Genomic DNA, 12,211 nt, shown 5'->3' with positions numbered 1-12,211 from the left:
AATCAAATCATTTCCTCCTCATTGGTGCTCAGACACCCACTACATAATGCTGCCGGGGTTTCTTTTTCCCCCTTATCTTCTGATAACGTTTGGATTTTTTATGTCGACAATACTTAAGGTTAACTAAAATCCTGTCACACTATAGCATTCACACATGTGTTTATCTTGGCCGTTTTCTTATAAACATTAAGCATTTTCCCAATTTTTTAAAAACTAGGAGTGAAGGATATGTAAAACAGTTGCTCACTTAAAAACTGGAGAATGTAAGCAAAGTCCATATGCACACGAATTTGAAACTGAGCAATGAAAATTATTACAAGAAATGGTGAGCATACTTGTACAATTCAGGTATTTATATATATATTTATTACATATATATATATATATATCCATACATACAATTATTGGTACATAAATATGATTCTTGCATGTCTTCCTGGGCGTAAGCATTTGTTTTACACATATACAGATATTCATATGCTCAGACACCATGGGAGCCGACATTTCATTTGAAATTTTCCATGATGTTGACAGGAAAATAATTCAAACATAATACTCATTGAAGTCTGTTGTGCTTTATCTATAATTGGAAAAATGTTTGGGTGGATTGTATATCTGTGTATCAGTCTACTGTTTCCATTGATGTACATTGTAATTTAGAACACGCAGTTCAGTTTCATCCTTAGCACACATGCTAATGCTGATTCATAGAAGGAGAAACCTGAGACCACGGATTATATGCTCAATAAATATTTCATGAGCACCTACTATGTTCCAAGCATGCTGAGGCTTCAGCAGTGAAAAAAGAGACCAGGCCTTTCAGTTGTGTGTCTTGAGAGAAGAATCAAAAGGAGTTCTCATGGCTAGGAGAAACCATTGAGCAAACAAAGATGGAACATTTGACAGCAGACTGATTTTATTTGCACCATGGTTTTACCATATACCTGTTCTAATATATTAGGTAAAATAATTACCCATTCTGGTCTGTTTTCTTATCGCAAAATGGGAATTATCCCATATGCATTATGCCAATGCAACATTTTTATTGAAAGAATTAGAGGTAATATCTAGAGAGAGTGCATGATCCACAAAATGCACACAATGGAGGCATAATTTTTAATGACTTTTTTATTTTAATTGTATAACATCGGTGCCTCACACCACAGTAGGCACATATTGGGCACTCAATAGATTGGTAACCATAATTGAGCAACATCATACTTTCCTTAGTCACCTTCATTTAATAAATCAACAGATATGTATTTTGTAGCCATTTTTTCAGGCAAGGACCTCGGTTCAGATTCTTACCATTCCAGAAACGGGTCAAACCAATTTTGCTGAGACCATTTACATGGGTCAGACAGTCCTCAAAAGGAATCCATAGCAAGAGGTTTGTCACATTGTATAATGTTTTCAATCCTCTGAATACCACTTTCCAAAGACCTTGGAACCTAAGAAAATGCTGAGCGAGTTATACAGGATGGACATTTAACCATTAAGTTAAATGGACTAAGTTCTATGTAAAATACAGATGCACTTGCTCTAACTGACCTAAATAGCAACAGCCTTGAAAGAAGCTGAGAATTTTAAATTTCTAAAATATATTGCAAGGAATTGTGGTTAAATTCTTACTCCTTATACATTTCTAAAGATTTTCTGTAAATATGAAATAGTAGTGGGAAAAACTACATTTGAACTTACCCAGAATGAAAAACGCCTTTAGTTTTTGGATAGAATCCAGAATGGAAAGAATTTTACATTTTTTCTTATTATTATTGTAAACACTGTTGAAATAAACTATGGCTAGAGATTAACTAAGGGCCAGAGCAGAAAAGAAGGAAGGAAGAAGGAATTAAATGGTATTTATAAGATTTTGCTTTTCTGTATGAATTGGATGGATTGTTTGTTTAGGGAAGAAGCAGAAAGTAAAAGGAAAATGACAGATTGTATGAGAAATTTTTTTCTGCTTGAGTTTGTCATATCGTTGATATTGAACTGCTGATTTCAATTAGGGATTATTAGCTTATAAAAACATATGTACAAGCTGGTATTCAGAGTATTTCAAAAATGCCTCGGTGAATCACTAGATCATGCGACAAGATTTGGGTTCTCTAGAACTGCTATTTGATGACTATCTACGTATGTTTTAGTTTAGCCATTATATATGTTTCAGTTTAGCCACTGAGATGCAATCCTTAGATGGGATATGGTAGTTTTCTTGGAATAACAAACAACAGCATATAACTCAGTTAGGACAGGATGAATTCAAAAGTGTTTAGATGAGTGGGGGAAAATGATAAATGATGTATTATGATTTTTAAATCCTCATCTGGCCAACTTTGTACTTTATTTCAAACAGCTGTGGACCATTTGGAAGACATTTTGTAACTCAACTAAATACTAATATTTACTGTATGAATCACATACCTTTAAAATATTTGTCTTTCCCTAAGAGTGAGAGACTATTTCTTTCCTAAACTTAACTTTGACATAAATCAGACCCATCCTTGTCAGTTAGAAGGTCTGTGCACTTGCTCGTGGCAGTGGTTGTTCGTTGCCAAATGCCGTCCTGGGACATCTTTGCTTTCTGCAAGCAGAGGACTTTCTTCATCCATAATTAGAGGCTTTGAAATGCTTTTGAGAGATTTTTTACTGGTAATTTTTAAACATCTTTTTTTAAAGGATTTCCCCTACTTCACCTGCATGTGGAATTTTTATGTATCATCATTCATTCATATTTGAGGCCTTTCTTCAGACGTTTCCATTAGATATAGAATTCAAGCAACATCCTTGTCCAATTTTAGAAGGTAACATTGGAAAGATATACAGAGTGTACAAAGTAGGACCCATCAGGTAGTTCTCAAAGATGGAGGTGCTAATTACTGTTGAGGAGACCACCTCAGATTTTAATTCTGGTCCAGGCTACTCCCCTTTCAACACAATTACAGGAATATACCTTCTGAAATGACCCCCCTTTGAATTCTCCCTCTGAATATCTGCAGCTATTCAGGAAAGAGTGGATCCATCAATCCATGTAATGTGACATGATGAGTTTACTCTTTCCTAAAGTGGTATTTAGGCACTTATGCGACGAACCCACATAGCCAATCATCAATAGCCAATAGGGAGCCATTTGTAGAAAACAGGGGACTCTGCATGCTAGTCAGGTATCCTGTAACAACATCGATTTTGGAGGGAAACCGGGGACACATGCAGCCTGAAACATGTGGAGTTAGCTACCTTTCTTCCCTGGTTGTTAAGCAACAAATTTCAGGAAAGTTAACACTTTGTGTGATGTTAACTGCCAGGAGCTCAACAAAGGGATAGCGTCGTAGTCACACTGTTGCTGTTTCAGTAGAAACCAATGAAAGAAAAATGATAGATACTGCAGTCAGACCATCTGGCAATACTGTCTTATCTGCCACAACTTAGAAAATGCCACTGTGGACAACGCTGTGGACCAAAGTGCATTCTGTTTGCCTTTGAAAGCAAAACATATCCTAGTTAGCTGAATGGGAGTCACTTGGAGTAGCATATTAATAAAAGCATGATAGAAATGCTTAGGGTATACAAGGATGCATTACCATAAAAGACATGTTGACTAAATGTTTGCTTCAAAGTCCTGAATAGGATTTCTATCTCTGTAGGAGAAAAACCCTCTTGAAACAGTTTTAAGGTATTAAAAGCAAATGTAAACATTGTCAGTTTAAGGTCATTAATTATAAATTATGTCTTTGAGAAGAGGTTTAAGGAAAAACTATAAACAGAAATCTGTCTCTCAAGAAAAAAAATAAATCAATGAAAAGCAGGAGAGCTGTGTTTCGTGGCTGCACCGAGGCTTACGATGTACACAGATCACACTGTTCGAAGGCACTTACTCGACTTTAGCGTGTGTTTGTTTTCACGTGTGAATTTCCAAAAAAGAATTTGAATTTGATTTCCAATAATTAGCTCAATAAATTTAGAATACTCCTGTATTTGAACCAAAGGATTTATTGGCTTTTTGCTTAAAAAAAAAACTGAAATATAATTTTTAAAGTTTCTGTAGTTTCATACTTAGTAAGATAGCACACTGATTATATGATAATATTGTACTAATTCTTAATTCCTTATTTTACTTGGCTTTTATTAAACCAAAATGCCAAATACAGAAGTCAAGGCTGAAGCCCTCCCTTTAAGAGAAAAATTAGCACATTCATTTCATAGAGTCCTGTTATAATTCTGTTGACAAGGTTAGTCACTTGTTTACCTTAAGTAAAATGTTCTGCTTTAATTAAAATATTCATGAGTAAATAATATTTCTCACATCTCGAATTTCATAGTTGGTGTTGGGCTCGGCAAACCACAGTCAGCATTTGAAACCATAAATTGACCCCTGCTGCCAAATAGCAGATATTTGGTCTTTAGACATAATTTATATTTAACTGCTCTAATTCCGAAGCCACTTTTCAATACTGATCTGTGTGTCTGTTTTTGAGCTCAGCATTACAAAATATTAGCCAAGCCTTATTCCCTGCTGTAAAATCCAAAATGTGGGACATTTAAAATAGCTGTATCAATGAAAATACATTTCCATTTACACAGTGAAGGATGAAAAATATTTTGTTCTTTAAGGCTGATTTCAAAAGATTGCCAAAAATATACTCTAAAGCCTTGAAAGAATCAACTTAATGGTAGCAGACAGCCATGTGTGTTCACTTTGCTAATCTTTCATTTTCAACTCTAATGACTGCTCACTGTTTAACTTAGCGATGTGACCTTTAGCATACAAGCAAGTCATTTTTCAGTACTTTTGCTGAATTTAGGATGATTTTGCTTTTATTTTCAAGATGATTCCCTCTCAGAAATGGAAAGCTTCTGTAAACTGAAATTCATTTCGGAACATTTTTACCTTTTCAAAATGAGGTGTCCACAGACCCATGACATCCAGTGTTTTTCTTGGAAAGGACACGACCAGAGTGGACTGCAGGGCAGGGCACGCATGCAATCCACAGCCACTTGGGCTTCCCATTCCTCTCCCAAACGTGTCCTTAATCACCATCACTGTTTCCTGAGTCTTAGAAAATAGAACTTCAAGGCTCCAAATCGTAACTGAGTGATGAACCTGCAAACTCCATTCTGTTTCCTTTGATTTGCTTATTGAACATGATTTGTCATCTCTAAATTCTGTCTTTGTTTTTGTATTTAGCATGGAACATATATATCAGGATGTGAATGCTCTGTGGAGTTATCTGCCCATTATATAGATATGAATGCCTTATTTACTCACATGTGGTTTCCCTGGGAACCTTCATCAATAGTATCTTTGTAAGCCAACTACCTCTACACTCATAGCTACCCAGATAAATCCTTTCATATGTTTTATGTAAAGGTGTAAAGTTTTACTGTTGTTAATTTTTTTCTTATCTAGTCTATTGCCATACTTCTTAAAAATCTGTTTCAGTAAGAAAACACAATCTTTGAGGAGCTATATATTATTATATTATATAACTATAACTGTGTATGCGTGTGCAATTATCATTCTATATTGTACTTCTCTGAAAACAAAAGCAGATGCACTTTCTAATTTAAGACTCTTTGCTGTTGTTGCAGGTCTATAAAAAGAAAACCGAGGCTGCAAAGAAGGAGTACCTGAAGCAACTTGCAGCATACAGAGCCAGCCTTGTATCCAAGGTAACGCGCAGTTTTGTGATAGTGTGACGGATTGTGGCTATCTCAGGGCAGATTTTGATAGTCACTTAAAGGCATAAAAGATCACTTTAACAATTCTGCACAATCTTCTTTGTTGGAAAAAAAGTAAATTATAAACAAAGCTATATGATATGGAAATATTCGTTCAGCTCTAAAAGACCAGAGCAGCATCCCCTGGGCCATTTCTAAAATATTGTCCACCTGTGGATGGTTGGTTGTGTGGATTAGTCACAGTACATTCTTCAACCCAAGCCAGCTTTCTACTTCTCCATATCCCCTTCCTAAATTGCCTCCAGGCCCCCATGCCATTGGCCTTTACTGAGGACATGCCAACTGTAAGTTCTAGACTCATTACAGCAGCATTAGGAGGTAAGCAGGCCCCAAAAATGTTTATAAATCACATCATTTTGTTTGAAAATAAAAGCACCACTTAAAAATATTTAGTGATTTAGAATATCTTAAACACTAGTTCTTCCTGTTATAAATACTCAAGAGTTGACTCTGATTGGTTTCATGTTATTAAAGATACAGTTTCCTTTATGGAATTCTTCCGAAGGTAACCTCAGAGAAATGGACTGAGTCTGTAAGCATTAGACACTGTTATCTCAAGTCCCAAATGGGCTGTTACTGTGCTTACTGTGGTCTGGGGCTCTGGACTTCATCCCATTTCCCCTTAGAAAAGATGTTTTTTCTCATTCACAAATATCCAGACTCATTGTAATTCTAAAATAATTATATAAATTATGTTTTATTGAGGAAAATATGTACTGAATATACTGATGCAGAGAAGAAAAGAGAGCCCAAAGTACAAATGCATAAGAAATTTCAGTAAACTATTTGTCTAATCCAGTCTTATGTTCTACTTCTAAGGTATTGCACTGTGAGAAAACTTATTAGGTATAACTTACCTTAAAATTTCTAGCTTTTTTGGTATTATCTCACACTTTCTAATTTATCTAACTCCTTCTGAAGCTATTTATATTTTCTGCTGATACCAACTCACATATCTGCTTATATTACATAGAATGTATATAAAATTATAACCTAACAAGTATAAAATATTAGATCCATACAGCCATTGGATTAAATAATCGTGTGGATATTGTTAACAGATAATTACACCAAAAACATAGCGGGGCTTTTAAAAAGTTAATTCTCCTTACTTCATCCAAGATCAGATTCTTTTTGAAGATTTTAAATAGAGTTTTAGTCAGAGCACTTTACATAGGAGAAAATCAATACACGATGTCTCAATCCCAATACAAAGCACACTAGTTAATGATATGCAGATTGCCAGAATGCTGTGATACTGACTAAGCCTTTACTTTCAAAACAAGTGTCCTCAGATTTGCTCTTAGCTGCAACTTTTCTTACTATTCAGTTTCAGAGTTGCAACCCGCAGTGTACGGCAATTTGTATAAATGCTGCGAATTGCCATTTCTACATTTAAAAAACCCAGCACTTTTTTTACAGCTTACTCTGACATTTTTCTTCTCTTTGGCAGTAGAAATTTTGCTGGAGCTGTTGAATATCTATTTATGTACAACTATCTATTGTGTGTATACAAATTGAAGGCAAGTTACAAACATCCTCTCCAGGTTAAAAAAATGACCCTCCGATGTTGTATGTGAGTGGATATTTGCAGTGTAACTTTCTAGACATCATCAGAAAATTTTCCAGCCTATCCTCCCAAGGATATAACCATGTTTATAAAAATGTAATTCTGTTCCATTTTAATTATGACAAGGCAAATAATAACCAGTCGTATTTAAACATATTTTTTCTACATTATAATTTTTTTTACTATGTTATAAATTATTTCCCTATTCTAAAAGATTTAAAGGGACAAACAGAAAATGCTACATGATATATTCCATAATTATAACTCCCAGGAACCACCATGTGCCAGCCAAGCTCTACTTTTTCCCCACCTTCCGTTTATGTATTCATTTGACCAATCTTCCTGGGCTTGTGCTCTGTGCCAAGCACTATGCCAGGCTCAGAGAATGCTCTGAAGAACAGGCAAATCCTTTCCCTAGACTTGAGGAACTTTCTCTTTCGTCAAGGGAAATCATGAGTGAAAACATAAACTAATACATGATTGAGATTTGAGAATCCAAGTATTCTCGAGGAGATCAAGCAAGGCCTCTGCTTAGGTGATCTGCAAAGACCTCTTTAAAGAAGTGACATTGGATCTGGGGGTTGAAGGAAGACAGGAGCTTGTAGAACCAGAGAGCCAGAGGAAAGAGCTGGCCCAGGCAGTGTTACAACAAGTGCAGAGACTTGGGGTGGCAAAATGTTCCCTTGAATTGAAAAGGTCTGTGCAGCCGGAGCTGAGTGAATGGAGAGTGTGGTTTGAGCTGAAGTTGGGAAGATGGGCAGGAGCCCAATCCTGAAGGCCTTGGAGGACATTTGAAAGGAGCTGGGTTCATTCTCAGTACAAAGGGAAGCCACAGAATGGGTTCTGTTAGGGGATAGATAGCCTGATGAGACTTATGTTTTTAAAAGATCATTTTACTTGCATAAGTTCCCTTAATCCTCAGGCCTTATCCCTTGAAGTAGGCTTGATTATCAACATTTCACTGAAGAGGAAAGACACCTGCAGGTAACCAGTGGCCAAGGTTGACACTGACCTGCACTGCCCTCAGTCTTCTGCTGGGCCATGCTGCTCATGAGTCCTCTCAATGTGCTCCTCTGCACCCCAAGACAGCCAGTGCCTCAGAGTCATGGCACAGCATTGACATTCTCTCTGATAAGCTCATTTTTGTTCATGAAAAGCTGTGTTAGCCAGAGCACCTTGTCCATTTTCCTAAATTCTTCCCAGCCACTTTGACTTACTCCTCCAGAGCTCTATAATTTAGTACCTATTTTCTAGGCAAGGCATTCATTTCCCCAAATATGACTTTGCATTCCTAGGCCAATAGATCCTCTCACTAATTTGTGGTCATGTCATAGTCACAGTCTGCTCCTTCTCCCCTCTTCACCCCCAGGCCATACTCTGCATCCAGAGCAGGGCTGCGGGACACCTGTTCTATGTCAGACACAGGGCTGGGTGCTGAGAGACAAAGATGTATACAGCAGATCCAAGTGGACTGTTTCATGATACTTGAAAGGCCTGAAGTGATCCTTTAAAATTAGCTGCTTCTTATAGAACATAATAAAAAATAAGAACAGTCAATGACCTTTGACTCTACCTGTGAAACTGAGTCACAGGATTGACAATGCTTCAGTGATTACGTCTTCCATTTAAAAGTACTATATACCAGCCAGGCACGGTGGCTCATGCCTGTAATCCCAGCACTTTGGGAGACTGAGGCAGGCAGATCACTTGAGGTCAGGAGTTCAAGACCAGCCTCGCTAACATAGTGAAACCCTGTTTCCACTAAAAATACAAAAATTAGCTGGGCATGGTAGTGGGTGCCTGTAATCCCAGCTGCTCAGGAGGCTGAGGCAGGAGAATCACTAGAACCCGTGAGGTAGAGGTTGCAGCAAGCCCAGATTGTACCACCTGTACTCCATCCTGGACGACAGAGTAACACTCCATCTCAAAATATAATAAAAAATTAAAAAGTTGCTATATACCATCTAATCCAGCAGATTAATTAGCGTGACTCCAGGCTTGAATAACATTGAAATCTGCCCAGAATAAAATGCTTAATCCTAGGAAACAAATATTCTAGCTTTTGTAACTTCCAAATGGAAATTCTGGCCCATTCTTACCAGGATATTGAATTGTTTCCAATAGTAACAAAAATATATATGTCCTCCGTCTACAGAGTAGCTTCTATGTGCCTTATACTGTGCTAGGCATTTTATATGTGTTCCTATTTCCCATCACAGCAAACCTGCACAGTAGGAATTAGCCCCATTTTCTAGACAGTCTCTAGGCAGAGAGAGTAAATGGCTTGCCCGCAGTGGCTGCAGCAGAGTAGGACTCAAACTCCTCACTGTCTCCTCTCTCACAAGCCTATAAGAGAGAGCTTATAGGCTTCTCTCTACCCTCAGTGATTCTCAAATGTTTCTAATCTTTCAAACCAGCACCTCATTTTATTGAGGTAACAACTTCCCATAAAATTCCATGCCAGCTCTTACATAGGAAATAGCTAAGAGTAAAGCTGCCCTGGCTTAATTGAGGGTGGAGTCCAGCCGACTGCCCACTCTGCTACCCCCACTACCAACAGAGGCTGAGACCTTCAGAGGAATCTGGGCCTGCTTAATGTTTGGAAAGCACTGCTTTGTGCTATGCTATTCCAGCCGGGTGGGTTCCTCAGCTGGTCGTGTGGAGCCAGTGACAAAACTGCCCAGCTCTGGTCACTCCTGCTGTAAAAGCAAAAGAATTTCAGGACACATGTATAAGACACAGGATGCTGCAAACACAGCACTGGTCAGACTCCAGAATACCTTCTTCAATTTTAGGCTCTGTCATTTAAAGGGGGAAGTTGGAAAAGGTCATAAAATTGACTGGAAGGCCAAAAGTTAGAAGGTAGTAGCAGAAAAAGAGAGGATTCAAGCTTATGAAACCCAGAAAACAAAGACTCAAGGGTGTTTAAGTCCACACTGGCATTAGACATAGGTTAGCGATTATTCATGCTTAATTTTCTCTGACTACAGAATAAGAAAATAGGTTCCATTTCAAATTAGATGAATTTAATCTGAACAGGGGACATTGCTGAATGCTTGAATTGTTAAAATGAACAACTTCTTTCCATAGAGAGAAACTTAAAAGCAGAAGCAAATGTTATAAATAAGGATTGGAGGCCTCTAAGGCAACTTCAACCTCTGTGCTTCTATAGGGAATCACGGGAAGCCTGTTCTAGGACCTCTAAAAGTGCCACCTCTATCGTACTGGGAGAGTCCCCAGGCTGAGGAGTCTGTAGTCTCTGGGGTGGGTGGATCTAGATTTGAATCCCAGGTTTCCCACTTCCAAACTGCATATCTTCATGCAGTTCCTTGTGTGTTCTAAGTCTCCATTTACTCAAATGTTAAACAGAGAAGATAATAGGACCTACATCTTAGGGTTTCCATGAGGATAAAATAAGAAAATCTATATAAATTACATGGTTCACTTGAGGACATTATGCTAAATTAAATAAGTCAGTCACAGAAAGACATGTACTGCATGATTCCACTTATAGGAGTTATCTAGAATAGTCAATTTCATAAAATCAAAGAGCGGCACAGTGGTTGCCAGGGCTGGGGGAGGGGGAAATAGGGAGTCAATAATCAACAGGCAGAAAGCATTCCCCAAACCAGATGAATTAGCTCTGGAGATCTGCTGTACAACATTGGACCTACAGTCAACAATACTGGATTGTACACTTGAAAATTTGTGAAGATGGTAGATCTCATGTTAAGTGTTCTTATCACAATAAAATTAAAATTTTTTAAATTCAAAAATTTAAAAAATAAACAGCATGACTCAGCATCCTAAACATTGGAAGCACCTAATACATATAAGCTATGAGTATTATTATTAATTTTATTTTTAGTATTAGTAGGTATACAAAGCAGGAGGGAAAGATTTGCATATCATTGAAAATTTAGCTGGATTATATTTTCAATTTGTCTTTATATCAAAGGCTATTTTGATATAAATAAATTCTAAAGGTGACATTTAAAAAAGAAAATTTTTGCTTCATAGATACATTTCTTTATAAAGATAAGAAATGATCTAGATATAAACAAAAATGCATTCATCTATAGTTTTCTTAATTGAAATTATCTTTATGAACCCTGCAAAGAGGTCCAAGGATATATGCTATTATGAAGGCTCAGACTTCTGGCTTAAGCAATTTTACATGCTATTAAAGGTCATATGGGGTTGGACTGTTAAATAAAGCTGAAGGAAATATAGTTTTTCCATAGACTCAGGAATTCCTAGACATGGATCTAAATTATTATGCCGAAAACAATGTATAACTTTAAAGCAATGGAACTAGTTTCATTTTACCACATAGACCAGAATTTATATTCCCAAAATGAGTGTTGCATTCAAAGTAGTCACCTTGGGAGGCTGCAAACTCATTTTATTATTGCTCCCAGAGTTCAAAAAATTTTTGAAACTCCTCTTTTAGAACTGTAGTCAGGAAAAGTTTATGAGCCACATTAGAAAATCAATCTTGTTACATTGTTTTCACACCTCATTCTTTTCCCCAAACATCACCCAGATATAACCCGCAGACTTGGCTTCAAGTGACTATTAGCTGTTTCCAAAAATCAAATTCACCATCAAAAGACAAAGAGTTGTCTGAGGATATGTAAAACAGTGTCCCACAGGCTCTGAAGAGAATTCCAGTAGGGAAGCTCCCAAATATCCCAAATAAAGGCAGCATTATTGAAATAAGTGTATAACGTCTCAGGATTGCCAACCTGGAAGGATATGGCATTTGGATAACTATGTTCTGGTTTATTAAATAAAGGCAATCAGATTCATGACTTTAAGGTCATAACATCAAATATAAGATTTTGTTTCTACCTTAAGGAATAGTTCATGAAGCACTAAAATGTGTAAAGGACAAAT

General features: G+C 37.0%; 1 protein-coding gene across 3 annotated transcripts in view; it reads left to right on the top strand.

Moving 5' to 3' along the window:
- TOX (thymocyte selection associated high mobility group box) overlaps positions 1 to 12,211 on the top strand; it is a 313,539-nt gene that overhangs the window by 286,706 nt on the left and 14,622 nt on the right. For all 3 annotated transcript variants that reach the window (XM_045399104.3, XM_005563383.5, XM_065519253.2), the window contains one exon: positions 5,593 to 5,673. In XM_045399104.3, coding sequence (XP_045255039.2) covers positions 5,593 to 5,673 — 81 coding nt within the window. The remainder of the gene's footprint in view (positions 1 to 5,592; positions 5,674 to 12,211) is intronic.

The sequence above is a fragment of the Macaca fascicularis genome, chromosome 8 (genome assembly GCF_037993035.2).
Source record: "Macaca fascicularis isolate 582-1 chromosome 8, T2T-MFA8v1.1".
Taxonomy (NCBI): Eukaryota; Metazoa; Chordata; class Mammalia; order Primates; family Cercopithecidae; genus Macaca; species Macaca fascicularis.
Note: the sequence above shows the minus strand (reverse complement) of the source record. Positions and strands in the feature narration are given on the sequence as shown.